The following is a 25,211-nucleotide window of genomic DNA, read 5'->3' on the forward strand; positions in this document are numbered from 1 at the left end:
AGGAGTGGATGGTGTTCAGACAGATTAGTCAGGGAAACCTTACATCCAAGAATACTGAATACACAAGGGGTCAGATAACAAAGACAGAGAACCAAAAGGCAGAGAGAGAATGACCAGTTGTATTAAAAACAGATAACTTTTTTTCGCTGGTGGGGTTACATGTAGCGTGACATGAACCCAAGATCCCGGTTGAGGCTGTCCTCATGGGTGCGGAACTTGGCATCACTTTCTGCTCGACGATTTTGCGTTGTCGTGTGTCTTGAAAGCCGCCTTGGAGAACGCTTACCCGATGATCGGTGGCTGAATGTCCTTGACTGCTGAAGTGTTCCCCGACTGGGAGGGAACCCTTCTGTCTGGCGATTGTTGTGCGGTGTCCATTCATCCGTTGTCGCAGTATCTGCATGGTCTCGCTGATGTACCATGCTCCGGGGCATCCATTCCTGCAACGTATGAGGTAGACAACGTTGGCTGAGTCACAGGAGTATGAACCATGTACCTGGTGGGTGGTACCTGTGTCGATGATCTGGCATGTCTTGCAGAGGTTGCCGTGGCAGGGTTGTGTGGTGTGGACGCTGTTCTGAAAGCTGGGTCATTTGCTGCGAACGATGGTCTGTTTGAGGTTAGGTGGCTGTTTGAAGGCGAGTAGTGCAGGCGTGGGGATGGCTTTAGCGAGGTGTTCGTCGTCATCGATGACATGTTGAAGGCTGCGAAGAACATGGCGTAGTTTCTCCGCTCCGGGGATGTACTGGATGATGGGTACTCTGTTGGTTGGGTCCCGTGTTTGTCTTCTGAGGAGGTTTATGCGATTTTTCGCTGTGGCCCGTCGGAACTGTCTATCAACGAGTCGAGCGTCATATTCCGCTCTTACAAGGGCGTCTTTCAGCATCTGTAGGTGTCCATCGCGTTCCTCCTCGTCTGAGCAGATAGTGACGACCTCATCCATACAAAGGTATGGATGAGGCTGTCAATAGCGCAGGGACTGAGGTGGAAGTAAATGCTCTTAATGATGGAGAGGATATGGGGTCGGAAGCTCAGCTCAGGGTCAATTAGGATGGTGAGGTTGTGAACAGCCTGTTTCAGCCTGAGACAGTGGCTAGGGACGGGGTGGAGTTTGTGGGGGGGGGGGGGGTACCGAAGACAATGTCTTTAATCTTCCCAGTTTGCAGTTCATCCAAGACTGGATGTTGGTCGAGCAGTCTGACAATACAGGCAGTGGAGGGGTCGAGAGAGGTGGTGGTGGTGAGGTAGAGCTGGGTGTTTTCAGTATACATGCGGATGATGTCACTAAGCGGCAACTTGTGGATGAGAAATATGAGGGGGCCAAGGATAGATCCATGGGGGACTCCAGAGGTAACGGTCCGGGCGGAAGAGAAGCCATTGCAGGAGATCCTCTGGCTGAGTGGCTATGTAATAGTGGAACAAAGCAAGGGTATTCCTACTCAGCTGGACAACGGAGGAGAGGTGTTGGAGAAGGATGGTGTGGTTAACCATGTTTTTAAAAACTACTGAAATAAAAATCAGGAGGGATAGTGCACCACAGTCACAGAGGATGTCACTATTAACTTTGATTAGGGCCAAAACCTGATCGGCGAGGTTCAAACATGGAGTTGCAGGAAAGATGGCAGACAGCTATGGAGCTAACGGACAGCAGCATTGCCTTCTACTTCACAGCTGCAGATAATGGAGTGTCTTGGAATACAGGCAATAGCTGTTGGGAATGGCAGGCAACACAAACTGCACAGTGCCTCCACTTCACTCCTACAGCTGCTCTGCCAGTTCGGTTATGTGTATCTGTGAATGCTGCTTATCCTCCTTCCATTGCTCCTTCTCTTCATTCAAAAAAAAGAGATCGCAGGATAACTATGGATGAGCGCAGCCATTTGGCTCGCCTTGAATCAAGTGTTGATTTCTCTTTGTGTGAAGAATGATTTATTGATATCATTCCTACATTTGAATCTGTGTTGATTTCTCATACACTAGCAATCCTCCTTGTGGCTTTTCTCTGAACTGGCCACAGTACATCAGTAGCTCTGTTGCGCCTCAGTGACCAGCACTGCACAAGGGTGTCAGGGTGTGGTCTGAGCAACAGACTGTTCACAACTTCCTCTGACAAAAGCCTGGACTTTCCTTATAAAAAAACACCCATTTCTGGGTGATGTTCTGGCAAGTGAAGTGGAACAGGGGACCTCAGCCAAAACATAGTAACGGCATTTAAATCATAATACGATCCGGCAGAGTCAACATGGTTTTATGAAAGGGAAATCGTGTTTGACAAATCTATTAAGAGTTTTTTGAGGGTGTAACTAGCAGGGTAGATAAGGGGGAACCAGTGAATGTAGTATATTTGGATTGTCAAAAGGTATTCAATAAGGTGCCACACAAAAGGTTGTTACACAAGATTAGGGCTCATGGGATTGGGGATAATATATTAGCATGGAGTGAGGATTGGTTAACGAACAGAAAACAGTAGGAATTCTAGTTATAGGCCACCAACTAGTGGGAAGGATGTCGAGCAACAAATTTGCAGGGAAATTAGAGAGGTGCATAAACTATATAGTGATAACTGGGGACTTCAACTATCCTAATATAGACTGGGATGACAATAATAATATAAGGGGCAAAGAGGGGGAGGAATTTTTGAAATGTGTTCAGGATAACTTATTCAGTATATTTCCGGCCCAACAAGAAGGAGGCATTGCTGGACTTGGTTCTAGGGAATGAGGCAGGCCAAGTGGAGCAAGTGTCGGTGGGAGAACATTTAGGGAGCAGCGATCATAAGATTTAGATTATATTGAACCTTGTCCTTTTCCATAACTAAAGTAAAAATGTTCAATTGGAGGAGGGCCAATTTCAATGGGATGAGAACAGAATCTGGCCCTGGTAATTTGGAATCAAAGATTGGCAGGCAAAACTGTAATTGAACAGTGGGCAGCCTTTAAAGAGAACCAATCATCTGATAAAACCAGGTAACCTTTTTTCCTCTCCACATGAATTTTCCACTCTCCACTTTTCAAAGTCACCTTCAGGTACAGTCTAGGCACAATCCCACGAGGTAGAAAGGTAGGGCAACTAAAGCCAGAGCTCCCTGGATGACAAGAGATAGTAAGATGAAATGGGAAAAAAGGCACATTTGAAAGATGTCAGGTTGATAACATAAGTGAGAACCAGGCAGAATATAGAAAGTTCAAGGGGAAATGAAAAAGGAAATAAGAGGGGCAAAGAGAGTATAAGAATCGACTGGTGGCCAACGTAAAAGGGAATCCAAAAGTCTTCTACAGGCATGTAAACAGTAAGAGGAGGGGTGGGGCCGATTAGGGAACATAAAGGAGATCTACTCATGGAGGCAGAGGGCATGGCCGAGGTACTAAATGAATACTTTGCATCTGTCTTTACCAAGGAAAAAGACGCTGCCAGAGTCTCAGTAAAGGAAGATATAGTTGAGACACTGGATGGGCTAAAAATTGATAGTTACTCGAAAGGCTAGCGGTACTTAAAGTAGATAAGTCATCTGGGGATGCAACTTAGGTTGCTGAGGGAAGGGTGGAAATTGTGGAGGTACTGGCCATAATCTTCCAAACATCCATAGATATGGGGTTGGTGCCAGAAGACTAGAGAATTGCAAATGTTACACCCTTGTTCAAAAAAGGGTGTAAGGATAAACCCAACAACTATAGGCCAGTCGGTTTAACCTAGGTGATGGAGAAACTTGTAAAAATGATAATCCGGGACAGAATTAGCAGTCACTTGGATAAGTGTGGATTGATTAGGGAAAGCCAGCACGGATTTGTTAAAGGCAAATCGTGTTTAACTAACCTGATAAGAGTTTTTTGATGAGGTAACAGAGAGGGTAGATGAGGGCAATGCAGTTAATGTGTATATGGACTTTCAAAAGGCGTTTGATAAAGTGCCGCATGGTAGGCTTATTATCAAGATTGCGGCCCATGGAATAAAGGGGGCAATAGCAACGTTGATATCGAATTGGCCAAGTGACAGGAAACAAGAGTAGTGTTGAACGGTTGTTTTTTGGACTGGAGGGAAGTGTACAGTGGTGTTCCCCAGGGGTCAGTGCTGGGACCACTGCTTTTTTTGATATATGTCAATGATTTGGACTTTGCTGTACAGGGCACAATTTCAAAATTTGCAGATGACACAAAACTTGGATGGGTAGTAAACAGTGAGGAGGATAGTGATAGACTGCAAGAGGATATGGCAGACACGTGACAGGTGAAATTTAACGCAGAAAAAAAAGTGATACATTTCGGTAGGAAGAACGAGAAGAGGCAATATAAACTAGAGGGCACAACTCTGAAAGGGGTACAGGAACAGAGAGATCTGGGGCTATATGTGCACAAATCGTTGAAGGTGGCAGGGCAGGTTGAGAAAGCGGCTACAAAAGCATACGGGTTCCTGGGCTTTATAAATAGGAGCATAAAGTACAAAAATATGGAAGTTATGATGAACCTTTATAAAACACTGGTTCGGCCACAACTGGAGTGGTGTGTCCCGTTCTGGGCACCGCACTTTAGGAGAGATGTGAAGGCCTTGGAGAGGGTGCAGAAGCGATTTACTAAAGTGATTCCAGGGATGAGGGACTTCAGTTACGTGGATAGACTGGAGAAGCTGGGGTTGTTCTCCTTGGAACAGAGATGGTTGCGAGAAGATTTGATAGAAGTACTCAAAATCATGAAGGGTCTAGACAGAATAGATAGAGAGAAACTGTTCCCATTGGCGGACGGGTCAAGGACCAGAGGACATAAATTTAAGGTGATTGGCAAAAGAACCAAAGGTGACATGAGGAAAAACTTTTTTTACACAGCGAGTGGTTAGGATCTAGAATGCACTGCCTGAGGGGGCGGTGGAAGCAGATTCAATTATGGCCTTCAAAAGGGAACTGGATAAGTACTTGAAAGGAAAAAAATTGTAGGGCTGCAGGGGAAGGGCGGGGGAGTGGGACTAGCTGGATTGCTCTTGCACAGAGCTGGCTGTCATCTGTTCTCCCAGCTCCTTTAGACGAGTTCTTGAATTTACAGTTTCTTGCAATAACTTATGAAAATCAATGTATTTGAATAGATATCAGCACTGCTTCAGATTGCTGACCATTGACAGATTCTTCTGTTTTATACCTGTAACTCTGTGATGTAAAAGAAATCTCTGAAGATTACCCTTAGCAGCCAACTTTAACAAGCTTGCGCGTCATGTGCAATTGACAAGCTCGGTAATGAGTCAACGGAGTGATCTCAGAAAATTATAAAACAACGGGCTATGTATTGAGGGGCCAATTTGACACTTCAGGCTGGATTTTCCTCCACTGTTATGCCCAAAATCTGGTGTGATAGTGGCGGAATCAGCGGGAAAACGGGACAGTGAGGCATTCTTTTGCCTTCACACCGACCCATATTTTCCTCCTGTCCACCGCTCCCCTGGTGACCTGAGGTAGCGGCAGCAATAGCCCTGAAGCCTCATGATGGAGAGGGGCCACTTTTTCCCTCCGATCGGCTCCAGCGCCTCCCTGTGGCCGAGGCCTACAAATACTGCTGGACATTTTAATCTTTGGGGCTCTTCTGCCCCTTTAAATGCTGCGGCGGAGTCCACAGGGAGCTCGCCCACACACCCAGTAAGAGGGGTTGAGGTTACGGCAGAATAAGGGTCAGGCAGAGGTCCGGCCTCTATGTACCCAGTGGAAAGAGGGAAATCCAATTACAAACCACAACCCTGTTTGACGTCAATTCATTAACAAGCTTATTAGAAACAAAACTCCAGCTATACAGAATCATTTTTCATCCCGCTGAGGGAAGTTTATATCTTTCAGAGTTAATTAATGCTATTTCAGGCTAGAATGCCAGGGCCTTGTTTGGAGCACAAAACAATCAGTCCGCGTGCGTTGTTTTTTTTTATATTAAAAATAAACTAGTGCTAATTTCCTAATTAAGAACTGAAAGAAAGCATTTGAAGCTGCATTCACATAGCTCCTTATCACAGGACATCCCGAAGTGTTTCACGTCAACGTGCAGACAGCATTGTTATGTAGCTAAATGCAACAGCTAATTTGCGGACAAGATCCCGTAAACAGTAAATTAATGTATAATCATTTATTGGTCATGAAAATCCATGGCCTTTCCGGCTTATTCTTATTGTAACTTCGGTATGGAGTCTGCCGGAACGGCTGTGATCTGGGTCGGGTCTCAGCCTTACTCATAAATATGCAGGATGGCCTATTGGGGGGGTGGGGGGGGGCAGATCCTCTGCCTGCCCCAAATATAGTCATAAGAAATAAAAGTGCAAGTAGGACTGACTTAGCAGGGTTATAAATGGTGGTGGTGATGGGGGGGGGGGGGGGGGAGACGGACATGGGATACATCATTCATATGAATTGAGCCAGTGGATGGCATCACATTCACCAGAAAGAACAGAACACAGGTGACATACAAGTTTCATCCAATGAAATGCAGCAATCATTATTGCAAGCACAAACGTTCCTTTTAAAATTCCTTTATTACAGCCAAGTATCACCTAAATTCAAATCGTAACAGGAAACTGCATCAATGAAATTGCATATCCAGAAGTCTACAAAATAATCATACAGCCAGGGTGTGCACATTGCATTCAACAATGGTATGAAATAAAATGCTGCTTTAAAAAAAAACCTATTCTTCTTCACAAAAGCAACTGTCATAAAGTATCCTTATAATCTTGTTACACGTTGCTGAAGTAGGCACATTAGCCAGTCGAAGATCTGCCGCAGTACTCGTAGTACATTAATATCCAAACATTTATGGATGAAACAATTTCATAAAGTTCTTTCCCTCAAGCTAATGGCCTCCCATACTGAAACATTCTAGCCCCTTAAGTACTAATAGTGAAAAAAACTTGCATTTATATAGCTGCCTATACATTCCCAGGACATCCTAAAGTGTTTCATGGTCAGTGAAATACTTCTTGGAAGTATAGTCACTATTGACATGTGTTCTAACATTAAAACCAGCCTCACACACTTACATAATTGTTAAATACATTCTACACATCCTCCGAGAACTCTGTGTTCCTCCAATTCTGGCCTCTTACGCATCACCGACCTCCTTCATATACAAATGCAAGTTGTTATATAAAGTTTGCAAAATAAAAGTTAGAAGTTGCTGTGCCCACCATGGTATTTTGCAAAGAAAAAGTTAATTTTAAAAATATTTTATTTAGGTCTCGCTTATTCTAGACAGATGTTTTAAAAGTGACATTTCAGTTCCTCTGATGGTTCAGTGGTAAATGATTTCAGCAAGGATTGTAGGGGAAGAGAACAATGTTCCCACTCCTAATATTGACAATCCAGAGATTCCTCCTGGAAAACACAGGCATATCTGAACATCGGATGAGGGCATCATTGAATTTGGTTGTGATTTCACCTCCCTCCTCAGTCAAAATGCCTGTTGACACTCAGTGTGCTGTACTTGTTTTAAAGAAACACACGGTTGTCGGTGTAGAGGTTATGGTATGATACTAGACTAACAACCCAGAGATTCTGAGTTCAAATTCCATTATGGCAAGTTGTAAAATTCAATAAAATCTGGTAATTTATGGGCTACCATAATGACTCTGCAAACTGAACATTGAAAAAACCCAACTGGTTCACTCATGTCCTTCAGGGAAGGGAATCTGGCCTAGTCCTAACTCTAGTCCACGTTACGTGAATGACTCACGTAGCCCTCGAGCACACTACTCTAGCGATTGTAGAACTGAGCAAGAACCACCATCGCCTTCTTGAGGCAAATAGGGATGGGTAATAAATGTTTTGCCAACATCAAGAAAAAAACACAAAAATAATTTTGGTGAGGTAACAGAGGGCTGCTGGTACCCACGGAACACACCAGGAACCATCAGAAGGGGAGCAGAGAAAACAAAAAATATTTTTAACATGCAAAACAATCGTGTTCTAATCTGACAGAAACAGTGTTCGTTTATAATAACTTGGACTCCAGTGAGTTTTAAACCTTTGATTTAAGGCACTGAGTTTCTTAAAATTCCCCTAAAGAAGTCATTAAAAACATGGCACCATACCATCATGCTGTGTCACCAAACGGTGGGCCCTGGATTTATACATACAAGCTCCCTTATGCTAAATTACTGATCTCAGCTGTACCACTGAAAAGCTAGCTTCTGCCATAGAGATAAGGAATTCCTTCCCTCTCTTCCTTTAAGACACTCCTTAAAATCTATCTCTTTGACCAAGCTTTTGGTCACCTGTCCTAATACCGCCTTATGTGACTCGGTGTCAAATTTCATTTGATAACGCTCCTGTGAAGTGCCTTGGGACATTTTATTGTGTTAAAGGCATTATATAAATGGAAGTTGTTGTTGTTAATGGAGGGAGGAGAAATTGAAAAAGCCGGTGCTGGCTGTTCTCGCACATCTCCTAGCAGCCCACCTCAAACAACAACAACTACTTGCATTTATATAGTGCCTTTAACGTAGTAAAATGTCCCATGGTGAGTCATAGAAGCGTAATCAGACAAAATTTCACACTGAGCCACATAGAGATATTAGGACAGCTGACCAAAAGCTTGGTCAAAGAGGAAGGTTTTAAGGAGCGTCTTAAAGGAGGAGAGTGTAGAGAGGCGGAGAGGGAGGGAATTCCAGAGCTTAGGGCCTAGGCAGCTGAAGGCACAGCTGCCAATGGTGCAGCAATGAAAGTTGGGGATGCGCAAGAGGCAGGAATTGGAGAAGCGCAGAGATCATGGACAATTTATGGAGACTGACAGATCAGAAAAAGGTGGGAAAAAATAAGTAAAATAGAAGATAAAAATACTTGTTTTAACCAGCAAACATACTATATTTGACAGAAAGGGCACACCAGAGTCTTCTAAGCCATTTCTAACAACTTGGAACATTTAAGTTAGAACGACTGCAAAGATGCAGCATTGGTAACAGTTAATCCAGAACTGAAATGCCACATAATACACTGAATATCAAGAACTGAAATATATTCTTGAAAAACATCACTGTGGGACACAGAAGCTTTTCACACTCATCCATAACATGAACCCCTTATTTGTTCCAACATTTTTGTTTAAACATACCATTAAATCCAGTTTAAATACAAAACTGCTGTAGAAACAATCAATAATATTATAGATTCTTATCAGACCCAGGGGTGCACTATAGCACTCACATTTTCATCACTGCTTGTCAAAACTGTATCAGAACTTTTAACTACAGTTTACTTATACTGTCAAATTGAATAATGTTGTGGCTGAGTGAAATCTTATTTTGTCCTTTTGCTTTCAGAATTGGCATTAAGCATACCTTGATCACGTGATTCCTCACTTCTTGCTTTAGCCCTAGCCCCTGATAAACGCAACCTTCAGTCACACTTCTACATCACATACTATCTGCCAAATGGTTCACGGCATAAGGTTGTGCTTCTGTTTGGTACCAAATCATGAGAGATTTTTGCACAAGAGACTTGTGTACACCAAGGACTGCTAAATCTCACTTCACTTGGGGCCATTCCTTTCCATTCTTAATCACGATTATAAAGAAACTCAGTGTGCAGTACTAAAGTTCTGATTAATAGGCCATCATCGAATTCTACCTGGACCTCTATTTACTCTGAATTACTTCACTCTTGTATCTATTTGCTCCTAGAATGCCACACAGGTCAAGATGTAAACATTTTATGCTACAAAAAAGTAAAAACAGATCAAATAGAAAGAGTTAATGTGTTGCGTCCCTTAGGTTCAGTGGATAAATGCACTAGTCAATGTGACGCTGAGCCATACATACCAGAACGGTCTTAGCTTGGGCAGTAATGGGGCTCCACAATCGGCCTCAGCAATCCCTGGGCTGAGGGAAGGGAAGATCAATCAGGTTTTCTGCTCCTGATTTATGCTGGAAAGTGCACATGTATGAGCACTGGATCAGACTTGGATATGGTGCCCTCCATAGTCTAATAGCCCACCAACACTTACAGTCCAGGCTCAAGATGTTCTACTCCTTTCTGTACAACTGAAAGAGTTTTGGAAGCACTTACCAGAGCTGTGCTCCTTTCTGTAAAAATATGAAACTGACTCAGTTCAAAAGTTTTCTTTAATTAAAATTGATGCACGGCGCCAATGCACATATGTGAGGGAATCCAACTGCAGAATATTAATATTCTATCACGCCAATATATACAGCAAAAAACTGCAAAACAATCATTTACCACCCGTACAGAACAAACAAGAGCACTTTCATTTATGGATAGCAAAGAGTAAACATGACTTTGATCCACTTTGTACTTGAAGTATCCTTGGCACTCTTCAGGTTCTGCTTTAAGACACTGAATGAAAAGACATGAATAAAGTAATTGCACAAATGCACATTAGGTTCCTATAACTCTGTATTATGTATTCATCGACAACAGCAATAACTGAAATACAGTATAAAACCAAGTTATCTTCACTCAACTGGTTTGAGTCGCTTAGCTTGGACAGGGCATGGGGGTAGATGGGAGAGAAGCTAGAAAGAGACCCAAGTTCAGAGCTAGGGCAGGACAAAGCACCAAAGGCAGCTGAACAAACAGTCTCAATCTTTGTGACTAAAAAGTCCATGAGCTCCTCACATTTGGGGAGAGAGGGGTTTACGGAGACAGTTGAAAGTGGTAAGAAAAAGCCTGAGGTTATCTCTGCTCTCCAGGGTAAGACAGTGGGCTGTTTTGGCAGAACAGAGTGCTAGCATTTGATGTGGTCTAGCTACGTCTGGTGATGGATGGCAAAGAAATGCAACGTCACGAAGTTTAGGAGGAGAAACAAATAGCAGGAGTACAAAATAAATGTGAATAGTCTACACAAAGTGACACAGAAGAGAGGTCGTTAGGTTTTGAAGGGGCAAGGAAATACCCTTAAATTGTCAGTACCACGTGCAGAGGTGGTGAAAAAGGTAAACAGGATCTTAAGATGTATAACTCGAGGGATATAGCACAAGTTCCAGGAAATGATAATTAGTATGTACAAAGTGTTGGTTTGTTTCGACTTGAGTATTGTGTACAGTTCTGGGTACTATAATACAGGGGGAACATCCTAGTTTGGAGGGTGTACAAAGGGCAAATAAATTGATAAATGAAATTGGAATAAAAGAGTTTAGAAGTAATATTATTGAGGTATTTAAGGTTCTAAAAAGATAAACTGAATTCAGAGTTTCGATTTTAACCCTACCCGCCCGGATACACAGTTAAAATGCTCCGAGTTGCTTATCTGCCCTTAAGCCATCAGAATTCTACCATCCGCAGGCAGCAAGGACACTCATCTAAAGTTGGCGGGGTCCTTCTTGACATACGCACGTTGGGTCCAACTCAGGCCTCAGCCGGGAATCCACTGAGGCTTTCTTGCCAGGCCAACGCAGGACAGAAGAGGCCGAAAAAGGTAAATGTTTTTCTTTCCATTGTGGAGCCAGGAGGATCAGACGTGCATTCCAGGCACCACAAAGAAAGTTTAGATGTCCGCTGCCATGGACACCCCCACTCATCTTCCCAAACGGGACACCCCCGCGAGATGCCCCTGGAATCCGATCCCGCCACTTACCTTGTGTCGGTGGGCGGCCTCTAGGCCGTATGATTTTCCACTGCCTCCCACATGTTAATGAGGTCCGGCAGTTAAAATAACCATGGTCTAATTTCTGCAGCAGTGGACAAGTTTCCAACTCACCTCACCACCCAAAAACTGCCCAGAGTTAAAATCGGGGCCTAGAGTATAGTAATGTTCAATATTAGCAAAAGCTCTGGGACAAAGAAACACGGATACAAACTTATAGAATCATAGAATCATAGAAGTTACAACATGGAAACAGGCCCTTCGGCCCAACATATCCATGTCGCCCAGTTTATACCACTAAGCTAGTCCCAATTGCATGCACTTGGCCCATATCCCTCTATACCCATCTTACCCATGTAACTGTCCAAATGCTTTTTAAAAGACAAAATTGTACCCGCCTCTACTACTGCCTCTGGCAGCTCGTTCCAGACACTCACCACCCTTTGAGTGAAAAAATTGCCCCTCTGGACCCTTTTGTATCTCTCCCCTCTCACCTTAAATCTATGCCCCCTCATTATAGACTTCCCTACCTTTGGGAAAAGATTTTGACTATCTACCTTATCTATGCCCCTCATTATTTTATAGACTTCTATAAGATCACCCCTTAACCTCCTACTCTCCAGGGAAAAAAGTCCCAGTCTGTCTAACCTCTCCCTATAAGTCAAACCATCAAGTCCCGGTAGCATCCTAGTAAATCTTTTTTGCACTCTTTCTAGTTTAATAATATCCTTTCTATAATAGGGTGACCAGAACTGTACACAGTACTCCAAGTGTGGCCTCACCAATGCCCTGTACAACTTCAACAAGACATCCCAACTCCTGCATTCAATGTTCTGACCAATGAAACCAAGCATGCTGAATGCCTTCTTCACCACCCTATCCACCTGTGACTCCACTTTCAAGGAGCTATGAACCTGTACTCCTAGATCTCTTTGTTCTATAACTCTCCCCAACGCCCTACCATTAACGGAGTAGGTCCTGGCCCGATTCGATCTACCAAAATGCATCACCTCACATTTATCTAAATTAAACTCCATCTGCCATTCATCGGCCCACTGGCCCAATTTATCAAGATCCCGTTGCAATCCTAGATAACCTTCTTCACTGTCCACAATGCCACCAATCTTGGTGTCATCTGCAAACTTACTAACCATGCCTCCTAAATTCTCATCCAAATCATTAATATAAATAACAAATAACAGCGGACCCAGCACCGATCCCTGAGGCATACCGCTGGACACAGGCATCCAGTTTGAAAAACAACCCTCTACAACCACCTTACAGGAGTAAAGATGAATACAGAGTTAATAAATAACATCTTCAGCTAAAGGGTGGTAAATATGTGGAATAGCCTACTCTGAGAGGCAATGTAAGCAGGGCATGTTACAAATTTTAAGGGAGTGATGGATACATTTTTTTGGCAGACAAGTCTATTAAAGGGTATGAGAGATTAAGAGGGATAGGAACTCTGGGACTTCTAAATGGATGAAAATGGTCCTTTCCCTTTCTGTACAATCCTATGTTCCTAAGAGCATCAGGACATATTGAGAGTAGGTCGAATAATGAGTCATGGGTAGCTGTGGTCTCCTGGAGCTTGCTTTATTGCCATCAGAGAGCTTTTTTCCACAGTTTGTTGTGAATTTGACACAGGATTTTATCCCTCTTTCTTGCCTACTGTAGGAATTATTACTAGTAATTGAGAGGGTAGTATTTGAGGGTGAGCATTGATGAGCTTCACGGTCCCTTCTTGCCCTTCTTTTCATATGTTCGTAGACCAGCACCCAAATGGTAGGGTGGACCTGACTGGACAAGCAATAGGAACCTTATCAGTGCTCACTGCTGATACACTACATGGTTTAATCTTGTTAAACTTCAGCACATTTGAGTGTTCCTAAACTTTAAATACTCTGGGTTAGGTGTAAGTAGGGTGTATCCTATAAAAAGAGAGTGTGCACTCCATTAACCCACAGAGTTAAGAATAAAACTACATTTGCTTCAATATTACTGTTTTCAACTCATTGGAGGAGTACCACTCATCTCTGCCTCCGGTGCTATTTTTTCAGCCATTACATCCTACCATCCGGAATCCTCTTTCCAAACCACTTTACCTTCAAAAAGTTTCCTAAAAACCTATCCCTTTTACTGTGCTTTCAATTTTCCAATGTTCTAAAAATTCCCTTTCTTCTTCCTCAATTCTACCTATTCCTCTTGTAAAAACACACAGAGCACTTTACATGAGTAGTATTACAAAAGTGCACGTTATTTTTAATATTTACACCCGTAAGTTCGGGGGTGGGGGGGCAGGGAGGAGAGATGGTGAAGAGAAAGTACAGGGCAAGAGGTGAGGAGATAAATTATGGAACCAGAAGACACGAGGCTAGAAATGACCATCACTAAAACAAATTGAGCTTTAGGTGAAAATTAGCTCAGAACTTACCAGGAGAAGGCATTAAAACTATTCAGTGTGGTTAGGGTAAAGCTGTCCATCAAGCTTCTTTACTGCTGTCTCAAAATTCTCCTCTGGTGAAGAAAAAAATGTTGCAAATACTGAAATTGTCAAATTATGCTCCAGTGCATTTATTTGTTCTGGTCAAGAGATGCAGTAATTATAAGGGGCACATTTTTGTCTATGATACTTGAATTTTATAACAAACAATGTACCTGATATTGTCACTCAAATCCTGAGAGTGGATATGTGTTCTAGCATTTCATTTTAAAGAAAGAAGGAAATACAACAGCTATTAGTAAAGTAAAAAAAACAGTACCGCTGGGTACTACTGTGTGGATCCCTGGGATCAACAAGATGTCAATCCTCACAAATGCAGTCAGACAAGATTCTCTTTACCTGGAGATCTGATATGTGGATCTCCAGGAAGTAGAGAAGTCTGTTTTTTGCCAACAGGTGAAATTTCCCTCATTATTTTTTGAATGTTGGGGCGGTGGTGGGGGGAGAACTATGTTACATTATTAAAAGGGAACAATGCCATAAGCAATTAATTTTATTCTCTTTGCATCCCTAAATTTAGAAATAGCACTATAGGACAAATTCCAATTTTACTTAAAATAATTTTAAGCACACCTTCATCGTCACTGCTGTGGTAACCTGGCTTGTTCTTGTAACAGAAGAAAGTTGGTGGAAGACACAACTTTGAGGCAAGAGCCCTCTGTTCTGGAGTTGGTGTAATTTCACTCAGCATCACCACATCTTCACCTCCCTTCTCTTCCTCCTCCTGCTCTTCCACTCCTATATACCAATTGAAAAGCAAATCACAAAAAATCTAACATCAGCTCATTCTGGTCAAGATAGATGATGACAATAGCAGCAGTCCAACAGTTTCAATTTACCTTTGCTATATTTAAAAAAATAAAAATTTTTAATGCACAGATCAAACTGGACATGGGAGCGGTCATTTTGTTTCCAAATAATGACAATTACTCAATCTATAACAAAATGAGTGACTATCACAAAAGTATAACATGCCTACCATTATTAAATTTAAAATGATGTTCATCCCCAGTGACAACGACCGTAGATCTTTAGGAACTTTAAAAGAAAATCTTTCTACAGTTCACCCAATACCATAGGGAGTCTATTCAGTGAGTAACTGAGCTTAAGAGACCTGGAAGGTCCACTGTTCGATCCCCATCTTTGCTGAATTAACCAGCTTCAGTTGGGCAGTGGTAGGGGGCACCACAAATGAGCTCGGTGCTCCAGCCTAGGAAAGTCAAAAATCTGCCAGAATTTCTGCTCCTGATGACTATAGCAAACTCTGCTGGGAGTGTGAGTGAGTGAGGTGAGTGAGAGCACGAGAGAGCGAAACAAAGAAAATCAAGTGAAAAAAAAAATGGAGAGAACAGAATCAGTCCCTCACAGTCAAATAGCCTGCTGACGCACTCTGTTGAGGCATACAGGTTAATAATGGCCATTTGGATAAGGTGCCGTAAGGTGACCAAAGCTTGTTTAACTGTACCCCAGCAAGGAGTCAATGTCTTCTGGAGAGGAGGGGGTGAAAAGAGAAGTTTAGTGAGAAAAGAGAAAGAATTTTTGAAAAAAATGTTTTTTGTTTGCTCCCAAAAGTTGTCAGAATTTCAAGCAATGAGACTGTCCTATTATGCATTTCGTAGATTCTGCAATCAACAATATTTTAAAAACAAACGTGATTTGTACAGTTGCTTAAATAAAAAACAATAGATGTGGCTGTTAAAAATGCTGAAAATGTGCGTAAGTGTTTCAGTGACCCTTCTAATTAAACATATCTAAGTTATTGTATTTATATCCTACAGCTCATCACAGAGAAATATTATGCTGTATTGAACGATGCATAATGAAAAACCATTCTGTACATTTTACCTTGCAAAGACTTTCCTTTCTGTTCCAGATCAGATGCCCCAATGACTGAAGCAGGACTGCCATCTCCATCTTGATCATATTTTTCATTTTCTGCCAAAGAGCACAAATTTGTTTCTGCTAATCTTGACATCGCAGTTCGGCTCTGTACTTTTTCAACAACCTCCTTGAATACCTGAGCCATTTCCTTTAGTTTAAAGTGTATGGCCAAATCTAAAAAGATGGGCTTCTTTTCCGTATAATCCAGCGCACACCAAGTCCAGCTGTGATTACTGGCTTTTGCATTCTTCAGCTCCAGGTCTGTTGTGATCCAGTGATTGGCACAGCATTTATTGGCAGTGTTCCACATCACTAGTCGTAGTAGTTTTGTTGTTTTATGTTCTAAAACTCTAATTTCTCCAAATGCTCGCTCCTTCCACTGCAAGGATGTCTTGTCAAAGCAATATAGCTTAGCTCTGTTAGAGAAGAGAATATCTTCTCCATCTATCGCTGCAGGTGGGTGATTAACTGGTGGAGGGAATGGGAACACTGGTTTGTGTACAGCTTTACAATCTCCATTATTCTCCTCTCGTTCTGCTGCATTTGTTTGGTCACTTACACCCAGCTTGAACTGGAAATCATTATCTGCGCCAAATGTAAAAACTGGGCAAAAAACTGCAGAAGGAACAGAGAAAAGCGAGTGATCTGTCGCTGATTTCTGAATATCTTTTGTGCTACCATCATTAGCTTCCACAAAACTACAGCTAGTAGATGCAATAGTTTGTGGAACAAATACCGAATCTCCTCCATGCGACGACAAATTTGGTGCTTCTATATTGGTCCGTCTCTCTGGACTAAGAAAAGGGTCCTCTTTATCGCTTGGATTATCTTCATGTTCCACAGGACATAAGTCACTGGTGGCTACAGAACTTTGGTGAACTTTAGAATGCCCTTGGCTTTCAGAAAACTGTGATTCTTGTACATCACTGCTTTGATCGTTGAAAGCAAGAAGTTCTTTGCCACCTTTATCTGTGTTATCATCAAATCTCTCCAAAGGATTTTTGAGTGCAGGTGTTAGATCACTAGGTTGTAAAAGTGCAACTGACTCTATCTCAATTACAGGTGGTCGTGTACTTACGGACATTTCAAATGTTGCAGCTTCCTTTGTTTTACAGGTTTCGACAGCAACATCAATGGGTGCAACACTGGTTTGCTGTTGACCGGCTGCCGCAGAGAGATCCTTGCTGAAACCTGCTGCAAAATCCACACAATTAGAGCTAGCTGATTCTGTTCTGTGAAACACAAATGGTTCAGTAGTTAACAACATTTCTAATGGTGAAGTTTCCTTTAGTATGCAGGTTTCAACACCGATATTAGTTGGTGTTTTATCAGTACTTTGCTGTTGACTTACTGCTGGTGGTAAATCCTCATTAGAACCAGGTGAATGTGTCCCATTAGGTTTAGATGGCTCGGCAGTTATCGACATCTCTGAGTTTGAGCTGTTTTTCACTTTGGTAACATGGGCTGGTGTAACAGTGCTCTGCTGCTGACTGACTGCTGAGGAGAGTTCCTGACTGAAATCGGTTGTAAAAGCCACAGAATTAGAGCCAGTTGAATTCATCCTGGAGAAAACAGGGGACGTTTCAGCAGAACTAGTAAAAAGATTCAAGGGTTTTACGCTGCTTTGAGTTGGCAGAAAGTTCCGTGCAAATGGTCTTAAGAATAAGGAGGAGGAGGACACTGATGATGGTGAAACAAACAAAGATGAAGCAGGCATGACGATACCTGGATCTTCTAATTTAAAAACAGGGCTTGCTGTAGTCGATCTGCCGACAGTTGATAAAAATCGGTTTTCATTCAAATTTGGAATATCACTACTGGATAATTGGGCAAACGCAAAGGGGTCAGCTATATCTCTTGCAACAACTGAACCAGTGGTACAAGTTAAACTTTTCCGGTTTCTTAAAAAAACGGGTTCAGCATTTATCGACATCTCGGAGTTTGAGGTTTTCTTCGCTTTGGTAACATTGGCTGGTGTAACAGTGCTCTGCTGCTGACTGACTGCTGAGGAGAGTTCCTGACTGAAACCAGCTGTAAAAACCACAGAATTAGAACCAGTTGAATTTATCCTGGAGAAAACAGGGGACGTTTCAGCAGAACTAGTAAAAAGATTCAAGGGTTTTATGCTACTTCGAGTTGGCAGCACATTCCATGGACATGATATGGAGGAAGAGGAGGAAACTGATGATGGTGAAACAAACAAAGATGAAGCAAGCGTGACGATACCTGGATCTTCTAATTTAAAAACAGGGCTTGCTGTAGTCGATCTGCTGACAGTTGATAAAAATCGGTTTTCATTTGGAACATCATTACTGGATACTTGGGCAAATGTAAAGAGGTCAGATACATCCCTTGCAACGACTGAACCAGTGGTAGAAGTTAAACTTTCCCGGTTTCTTAAAGATTCACTTGATGTGGTAGCTGATTTTGTGTTAGGCGTACGGTTGAATGAAAATACAGATTTTTCAGTTCCAGGATTGAAAAAGGAAAATGATGCCATCTTGGTTTGACCACACAAGGGGCCCAAAGTGCCAAATTTGAAAGATGCTTTTGGTGAGCTTTCTTGTGAACTTTCTTCTGTCACATTTCCAAAGGGAAAAGTGGATGCTGTTCCAATTGAATCTGGAAGCACTTTGTCGTTAGCAGTAGCTGATTTGATGCATTTTGCTTGCCCATTGTGATGGTTTACATCTTTACCTGATGAATCACAAGTAGAAGTCATATTACTGGTTAAATTACTTGTAGGCGGGCATGCATTAAGTTTGTCAATCATGAAACTTGCCGATGCTGGCAGTGGTTGCTGATTTCCTGTTTTGGTTGAATTCCTTGTAGGGGAGCACGCATTAAGTTTGTCAATCATGAAACTTGTCGATGCTGGCAGTGGTTGCTGATTTTCTGTTTTGGTGACCAAGGTACTACATGCAACCTTTCCAAATGTAAAGGCACTGGACGACACAGATGACAGTGAACCTCCAGACGTGCTTGTAGGGTTAACTAGTGCTGTACTGAAATTTGAATTATTGAAAGCTTTTTGTGTGGGCATTGAACCAGAACACTTGGACACCATGAAACCACTAGAACTGATGGAAAATGACTTTTGCTGATGTTCACCTGTTTTGTCAAAGCCCGTCACTGTTGTACATGAGCTCATGGTGACTGGAAGAGATACTGTGGCAGTTGTTGTCCCCAGGCTTCTAACAATGCTTGCAGCGCTTGAGATGGTTTCAGATTCAACTGATAATGAAGGAACAGGAACAAGGTTTTGCTTTTTTTCTCCTACATTAGGCAACTTTTTTAAACTATTGGATAACGAGGTCTCAGAGTTTGAAACTGACGGGGTACTGGTAGTGGCTCCTGAATCAAGAGGCAAACGCAACTCTAAATTACTTGAACCATTGCCACGGAATTTCTTTTTTACTTTTTTTATGGACTGACCGAAACTAAACAGTTTAATGTGAGGCTGCTGGACTCCATCAGGTGTTTTGAACAGATCTGTAGAAATACCAGAAGATACTGAAGGCTCTACACCATTTTCATTACCAGGACATTTTTCAGTCACAAAGCAGTTCCAGTCTTTTCTATAGGACTGATAGTGTTTGTAGCGCACTTCCTATGAAGACATAGAAAAAAAAATTGAAGCTTATAATTTTCCATTGAGTAAAATTAAGTATTTAGTAATCTACGAGAATACATTTAATATCATTATACCAATATGCATTATTATTTAAAGTAAAAATTATTCGGCACACCTATGAGGGTACAACAGTATGACACTTATAATTTCCAGTCTCGCTATCCTAATGGTGTCTCAGAGTGAGGTTGCTGAATCACAGTTGTGCCATAGAAAATACAGACTTTACTAGTGTTATGTTACAAGTGCTCAATATTCTCTTCATCTTTGCACATGTCACGATGACACTGCTGGGAATTGAAATTGCCTTTGAATTTAGACCCACTGACATCTTCAAATGTTCCACTGCAATGCAAAGCTACCCTTATGTATATTCCCTTTACAAGACATGGTTAAGATTTGGAACATGGCATAATTAATTTTACTTGTGTTCAACACAGAAGTTAGCTTCCATAGGCAAACACGCACCTCCTATGCACCAAAACTTTTACCTAGCATGCCCAATACCTAGGACAGCAAGGCTCTAGGAAAACAATTTTACTACTGGGAATGCACTGGAAATAATACAGGAGACCACCATATACCCCTGACCTAACTGATGGAAAACACCACACTGACAGATCATTATTTCAGATTAAATAAATTAGTCCTTATTAAATGTATTATGCAGAAGCAAGAAATAGATCAGCAGATTTAGATGGATACAGCACTTCATTTAACTTTACATCATCTTTTCCAAAACAATAAAATCTCTAATTGTTAAGTGTGCCTCAGTGGTAGCACTCTCACCTCTGAGTCAGAAAGTTGTGGGTTCAAGTCCCACTCCAGAGATTTGAGCACAAAATCTAGACACTAGAGTGCAGTACTGAGGGAGCGCTGCACAGTCGGAGGTGTTGTCTTTCAGATGAGGCGTTAAATTGAGGCCCCGTCTGCCCTCACAGGTGGACGCAAGAGATTCCTCAACACTATTTCGAAGAAGAGCAGGGGAGCTCTCCCCTGTATCCTGGTCAATATTTATCCCTCGACCAACATCACTAAAACAGATTATCTGGTCATTGTCACATTGCTGTTTGTGGGACCTTGCCGTGTGCAAATTACAAATATACAAACAATGACGGACAGGAAAAGACCCTATGGTCCAGCCAGCCCGTCCCACACAATTGTGATACATTACATCATCAACGGTGACTACATTTCAAAAGTATTTCATTGGTTGTAAAGTGCTTTGGAGCATCCTAAGGATGTGAAAGGCACTACATAAATGTAAGTCTTTCTTTTCTTTTTAATCTCTTGACCATTCCTTTCAGCAATTTTGGACCATACATCCATGAAAAGCTTTGCATGACAGATGAACCCAATGGACTCCCTCATTTGCCTCTGACTCAAAAATAACAGCACATCAAAATATGTAAAACTTGAAAACATGGCACACCAACCCAGACATACATATGTATCCTTTCCACGTAATCTGAACTGACCCAGTATGAATTAGAACAGAAAACGATGGAGACACTCAGCAGGTCAGGCAGCATCCGGCGAGAAAACATGAGTCAGTTGGCGTTTTTAAATGTTGTTCATCTGTAATATCTTTCAGTTCTGATGAAGAGTTTATACCCAAAACGTCAATTAACTCGCGGTTTCTGAACGGATGTTGCCTGACGTGCTGAGTGTCTCCAGCGCTTCCTGTTTTTGTTTCAGATCTCCAGCAACTGCAGTATTTTATTTTTGTCCAGTTTGAATTATGACCTGCAGCGGCAGTTTAGGGACAAAAGGAATCCACAAATATAAACAGCTTCAAGAGACAATGTTAGGTCAAACACAATTTGGTTTAATTTGGTTCAGACTCTGGAATGCAAGTATAAGCATTCAATCGCATATTAGACAGGCTGTGGATTCTCTCCCAGTGAGCAGTCACGGAAAGTATTTTAAAATTGTCACAATACAAGCATAACTACACATTCCTCTATAAAATATAAGAGATTCTTAAGATCTGAAGCAGGACACATCTGCAAGTCTGCCACACACACCTCAATTTCAGTCATAGATGGGCATCTTTACTGCACTAATGGAATACTTCCATCCTCAATATTCTTGATTTGTGTAAAGTCCTGAGCCATTTTCACAACTTAATCTTGGTTTTCTATGGTTCCTTTTCCATGCCAGTGAGATGGTTTGGGACTTAACATACAGGACTGTATTAACTATCTGGCTCATTGGGAAAGCAGCTAGAAAGAAGCAAGTTGTGAGTGAAAAGAAGTACAAGCCAGGAGAAAGAAGGCAAATTAGTTATGAGAAGATGTGCACACCTGGAGAAGGAAAACACTGGAGCCTGGATTATCTGATATGCATGCAATTTATTCCCCAAAACAAGTGCAAAGTTCAACAGAACTGCATGCAATTCTCAGTAGTCAGCTTATTAGCATAGTTATATATAGCTTAAGCGCAGCTTTGGATATGCGTGGAAGGTAGCTAAATTGGGGGAGGGGGGAGTGATGGGGAAATGGAAAATTGTTGATTGATGTGAAATTTAAAGGGATGTACACACTTAAATGGAAGTGTCAAATAGGGGGCTAAAAATTCTTGAGCACTTTTGTAAAGGCTCAGAAGGCAGTTCAACCCATTGGCAACCTCTGCCAAGGCTAAACAGGGAGAGTAGAAAGAAGTGATGGGCAAAAATTAAGTGAAAGGAAACCCTACGGACAAGTGACCTGAGCCCAGTTTGGTGGTACTGCATAAAAGGAGATCAAGGAGGGTGGCCCTGCTTCCAGTCCAGGGCACCATCCACATAGGTCAAGCATTGCAGCACGCTTGCAATGAAGTGGAGGCAGGTTTGTGGCCACAGCTGAAAGCTACAGTTAGTGGTGTGTGTTAGCTTAGATATCCTTGCAGCAGATGGCACAGCTCTGCACTTGGCTCTCTACCGACCCGTAAGACGTGAAGACATTTCGCTACGGTTGTCAGGTAAATGTGCAAAGCAGATATGGTTAGTGACATCTTTGTGAGTATGGCCAATCAGGCTATGAAGGCTGTTAATCACCCTGGCATGCCTTCGTTCATGCTGTACCACTTAAAGCATGACATACTGTGATTGGGGTGGGAGGGGAACAAAGAAAATTGGCAAGTAAGCAGATCAGCGCCAATTCTGATATCTCCCTCTCAATTCTCAATCTGCTGTCATCCCTATAAACACTTCCAACATTTAACTGTGCATTTAAGTATATTGGCACAATTTGTTCAACAATTCATTCTCTTTTTTTTCCCCAAACAAACCAAAAATAAAATTCCATCAACAGAAAAAAGCTAGAAACACAAATTTACCCAAATCTAATACTCTGTGTAAATTACAGAATCAATCTGCATCAGAAACTGGTCAATAAACTTTCACACAAATATTACTCTACATGTCACACATTCTACCTTGTAGTCCTAACACACTTGCACATAGGATAGGAGCACACACAGGCATGTGTGTTTTTTCCCCTGTTCTTTTACCATTAAGTTTTGTTGAAGTATAACCTAATGCTTAATTCCTGGTGTGAGTCACTGATCTCAGTCTGGGTGTGAGTTAGCTACTACAATTGGTTCAGGGCCCTTGGGATCAGGAAGGGGGAGGGGAAATCAGCCAGATTCCCACTACTGATCACAATACAGTGACTCATACTGGAAAGTGTGTATGTGTGGACATCAGACAGAAAAAACACCAGGCTCAGCTGTCATGCTTCCATGATCAAATAGGCTACCAACACTCATGGACAAGAATCACATTTGAAGAATAGCCACTTGGTGAAGAACCAGAGAGTGACCACTACCTATGGAAAAAAGGGAATTTTATGGCCATGAAGGAAAATGGCAAAGAGTTAAGGCAGATTCAATACCAAAAGGTATGCCAGGTGTGTAAAAAGGGAATCAGAATGGCAAAGAAAAAATTCAAATTGAATAAGGCAAGAGAAGTGAAGGAAAGTAATAAAAAGTATTTTTAGTTATATTAAGAGAAAAAGAAAAACAAGGGATGCAGTTGGGCAACTGAAAGTGGGATCGGGTGAGGGTGTGACAACTGATGCTACATAGGCTGCAAAAGTTCTAAATAAGTTTTTTGCATCAGTTTTTACCAAGGAGGAGACAGGTAATTTATTTGATCCGGAGAGGGAGCTGAAAGATCTTGCAGAGGTAAGTTGTGACACTATTCACATTACTACCAGCATGGTTTCCAAACAGCTGTGCAAACTTAAGATAAATAAATCATAGGGGCCGGGTAAGATGTATTCGAGGATCCTTTTGGAGCTAAGGCAGGAAATTCAGGAACTCTGGCACAAATCACTGAATACTGGAGAGGTGACTGGAGACCAGAGAAAGGCACATGTTACTCCTATTTTTAAAAAAGGTAGCAAAAGTGACCCAGGAAACTACAGAGCAGTGAGTTTGATGTCCATTGTGGGTAAAGTTATGGAAACTCTTGTAAAGATAAGAACATGGAAGATCTGGCTACAAATAAAATCATAAAATATAGCCAATATGAAGGGCGGTCTTGCCAATCTAATTGAATGGATTTTTTGAGGGTTTGACCAAAGAGCTTGATAGGGGTAAGGCAGTGAATGCGGTGTACTTGGATCTTCTAATGTAGTTTCTCTGGAAAGGATGTTAAAGGAAGCAGGAATCAGTGGAAATATTTTACAATGGATATGTAATTGGTTGACCAACAAAACCCAGAGGGATTGTCATCAGCCAAGGAAATTGTTACCAGTGGGGTTGCGGCCTCTTTTGTTTAATACCTTCATAAATGATCTGGAGCTAGGAGCCACAAGCACAGATGATACAAAGCTAATGAAGGTGGTAAACTGCAAAGATGAACAGGATAAGCTACAGGAGGATTTGAATATACTTGGAACTTGGGAACACAGGTAGCAGATGAAATTCAATGTAGAGAAATGCAAAGTACTTCACATGGGGACAAAAATCCAGGAAGGGACTATTAGTAAAATGAAAAGAAAATAATGTGCATGGAAAATGAAAGCGATCTGGGGGTCCTGATTGACAAACTAAAGTTATCGCAGCAATGCTCAGTTGTAGTGAGTAAAGTAAATCAGATGTTGGGATATATTAAAAGGTCAATATTGAGCCGAAATAGTAAGGTGATCCTGCCGCCTTATAAAACATTGATGTGACCGCACTTAGAATACTGTGTATGGTTCCGGTCGCTGCAGTACAAAAAGAATATTGCAGCTATTGAGAGGATAAAGAGGGCAACCAAAATGTTTGAGAGGTTGGAAAGATTGGATTATGATGAGCGATTATATAAATTGGTCATGTTCTCACTGGAAAAGAGAAGATTGAGAGGTGATATGATTGTTGTTTTCAAGATTCTAAAAGGGACTAGATAATGTAGACCACATCAAGCTGTTTCCCTTTATCCAGAACAGTAGAACCAGAGGACATAGCATCCGCTTGAAGGGAGGAAATTTAAAACTAATCTGCAGAAACATTATTTCAGAGAGCGAGTGGTAAATCTACAGAACAGGCTTCCTAAGGAGACAGAAGAAGCAGATAGCATTGATTCATTCAAATGTACATTAGATAGATTTCTTTCAGGAAATAATATTTTGGGAGAGATAGTATATGAGTAATTTAAGACATGACACAT

The 25,211-nt window shown here is 41.7% G+C and overlaps 1 protein-coding gene across 2 annotated transcripts in view; it reads right to left on the reverse strand.

Annotated features, from left to right (window-relative positions):
• Positions 1-8,272: 8,272 nt before the first annotated feature.
• LOC137326222 (uncharacterized) overlaps positions 8,273-25,211 on the reverse strand; it is a 40,289-nt gene continuing 23,350 nt past the window's right edge. For both annotated transcript variants that reach the window (XM_067991123.1, XM_067991114.1), the window contains 4 exons: positions 15,907-19,552; positions 14,635-14,799; positions 13,993-14,075; positions 8,273-10,306 (listed from right to left, as the gene is read on the reverse strand). In XM_067991123.1, the coding sequence (XP_067847224.1) occupies positions 14,011-14,075; positions 14,635-14,799; positions 15,907-19,552 (3,876 nt within the window). In that variant the 3' untranslated portion in view covers positions 8,273-10,306; positions 13,993-14,010. The remainder of the gene's footprint in view (positions 10,307-13,992; positions 14,076-14,634; positions 14,800-15,906; positions 19,553-25,211) is intronic.

Source organism: Heptranchias perlo, chromosome 1, assembly GCF_035084215.1.
Source record: "Heptranchias perlo isolate sHepPer1 chromosome 1, sHepPer1.hap1, whole genome shotgun sequence".
Taxonomy (NCBI): Eukaryota; Metazoa; Chordata; class Chondrichthyes; order Hexanchiformes; family Hexanchidae; genus Heptranchias; species Heptranchias perlo.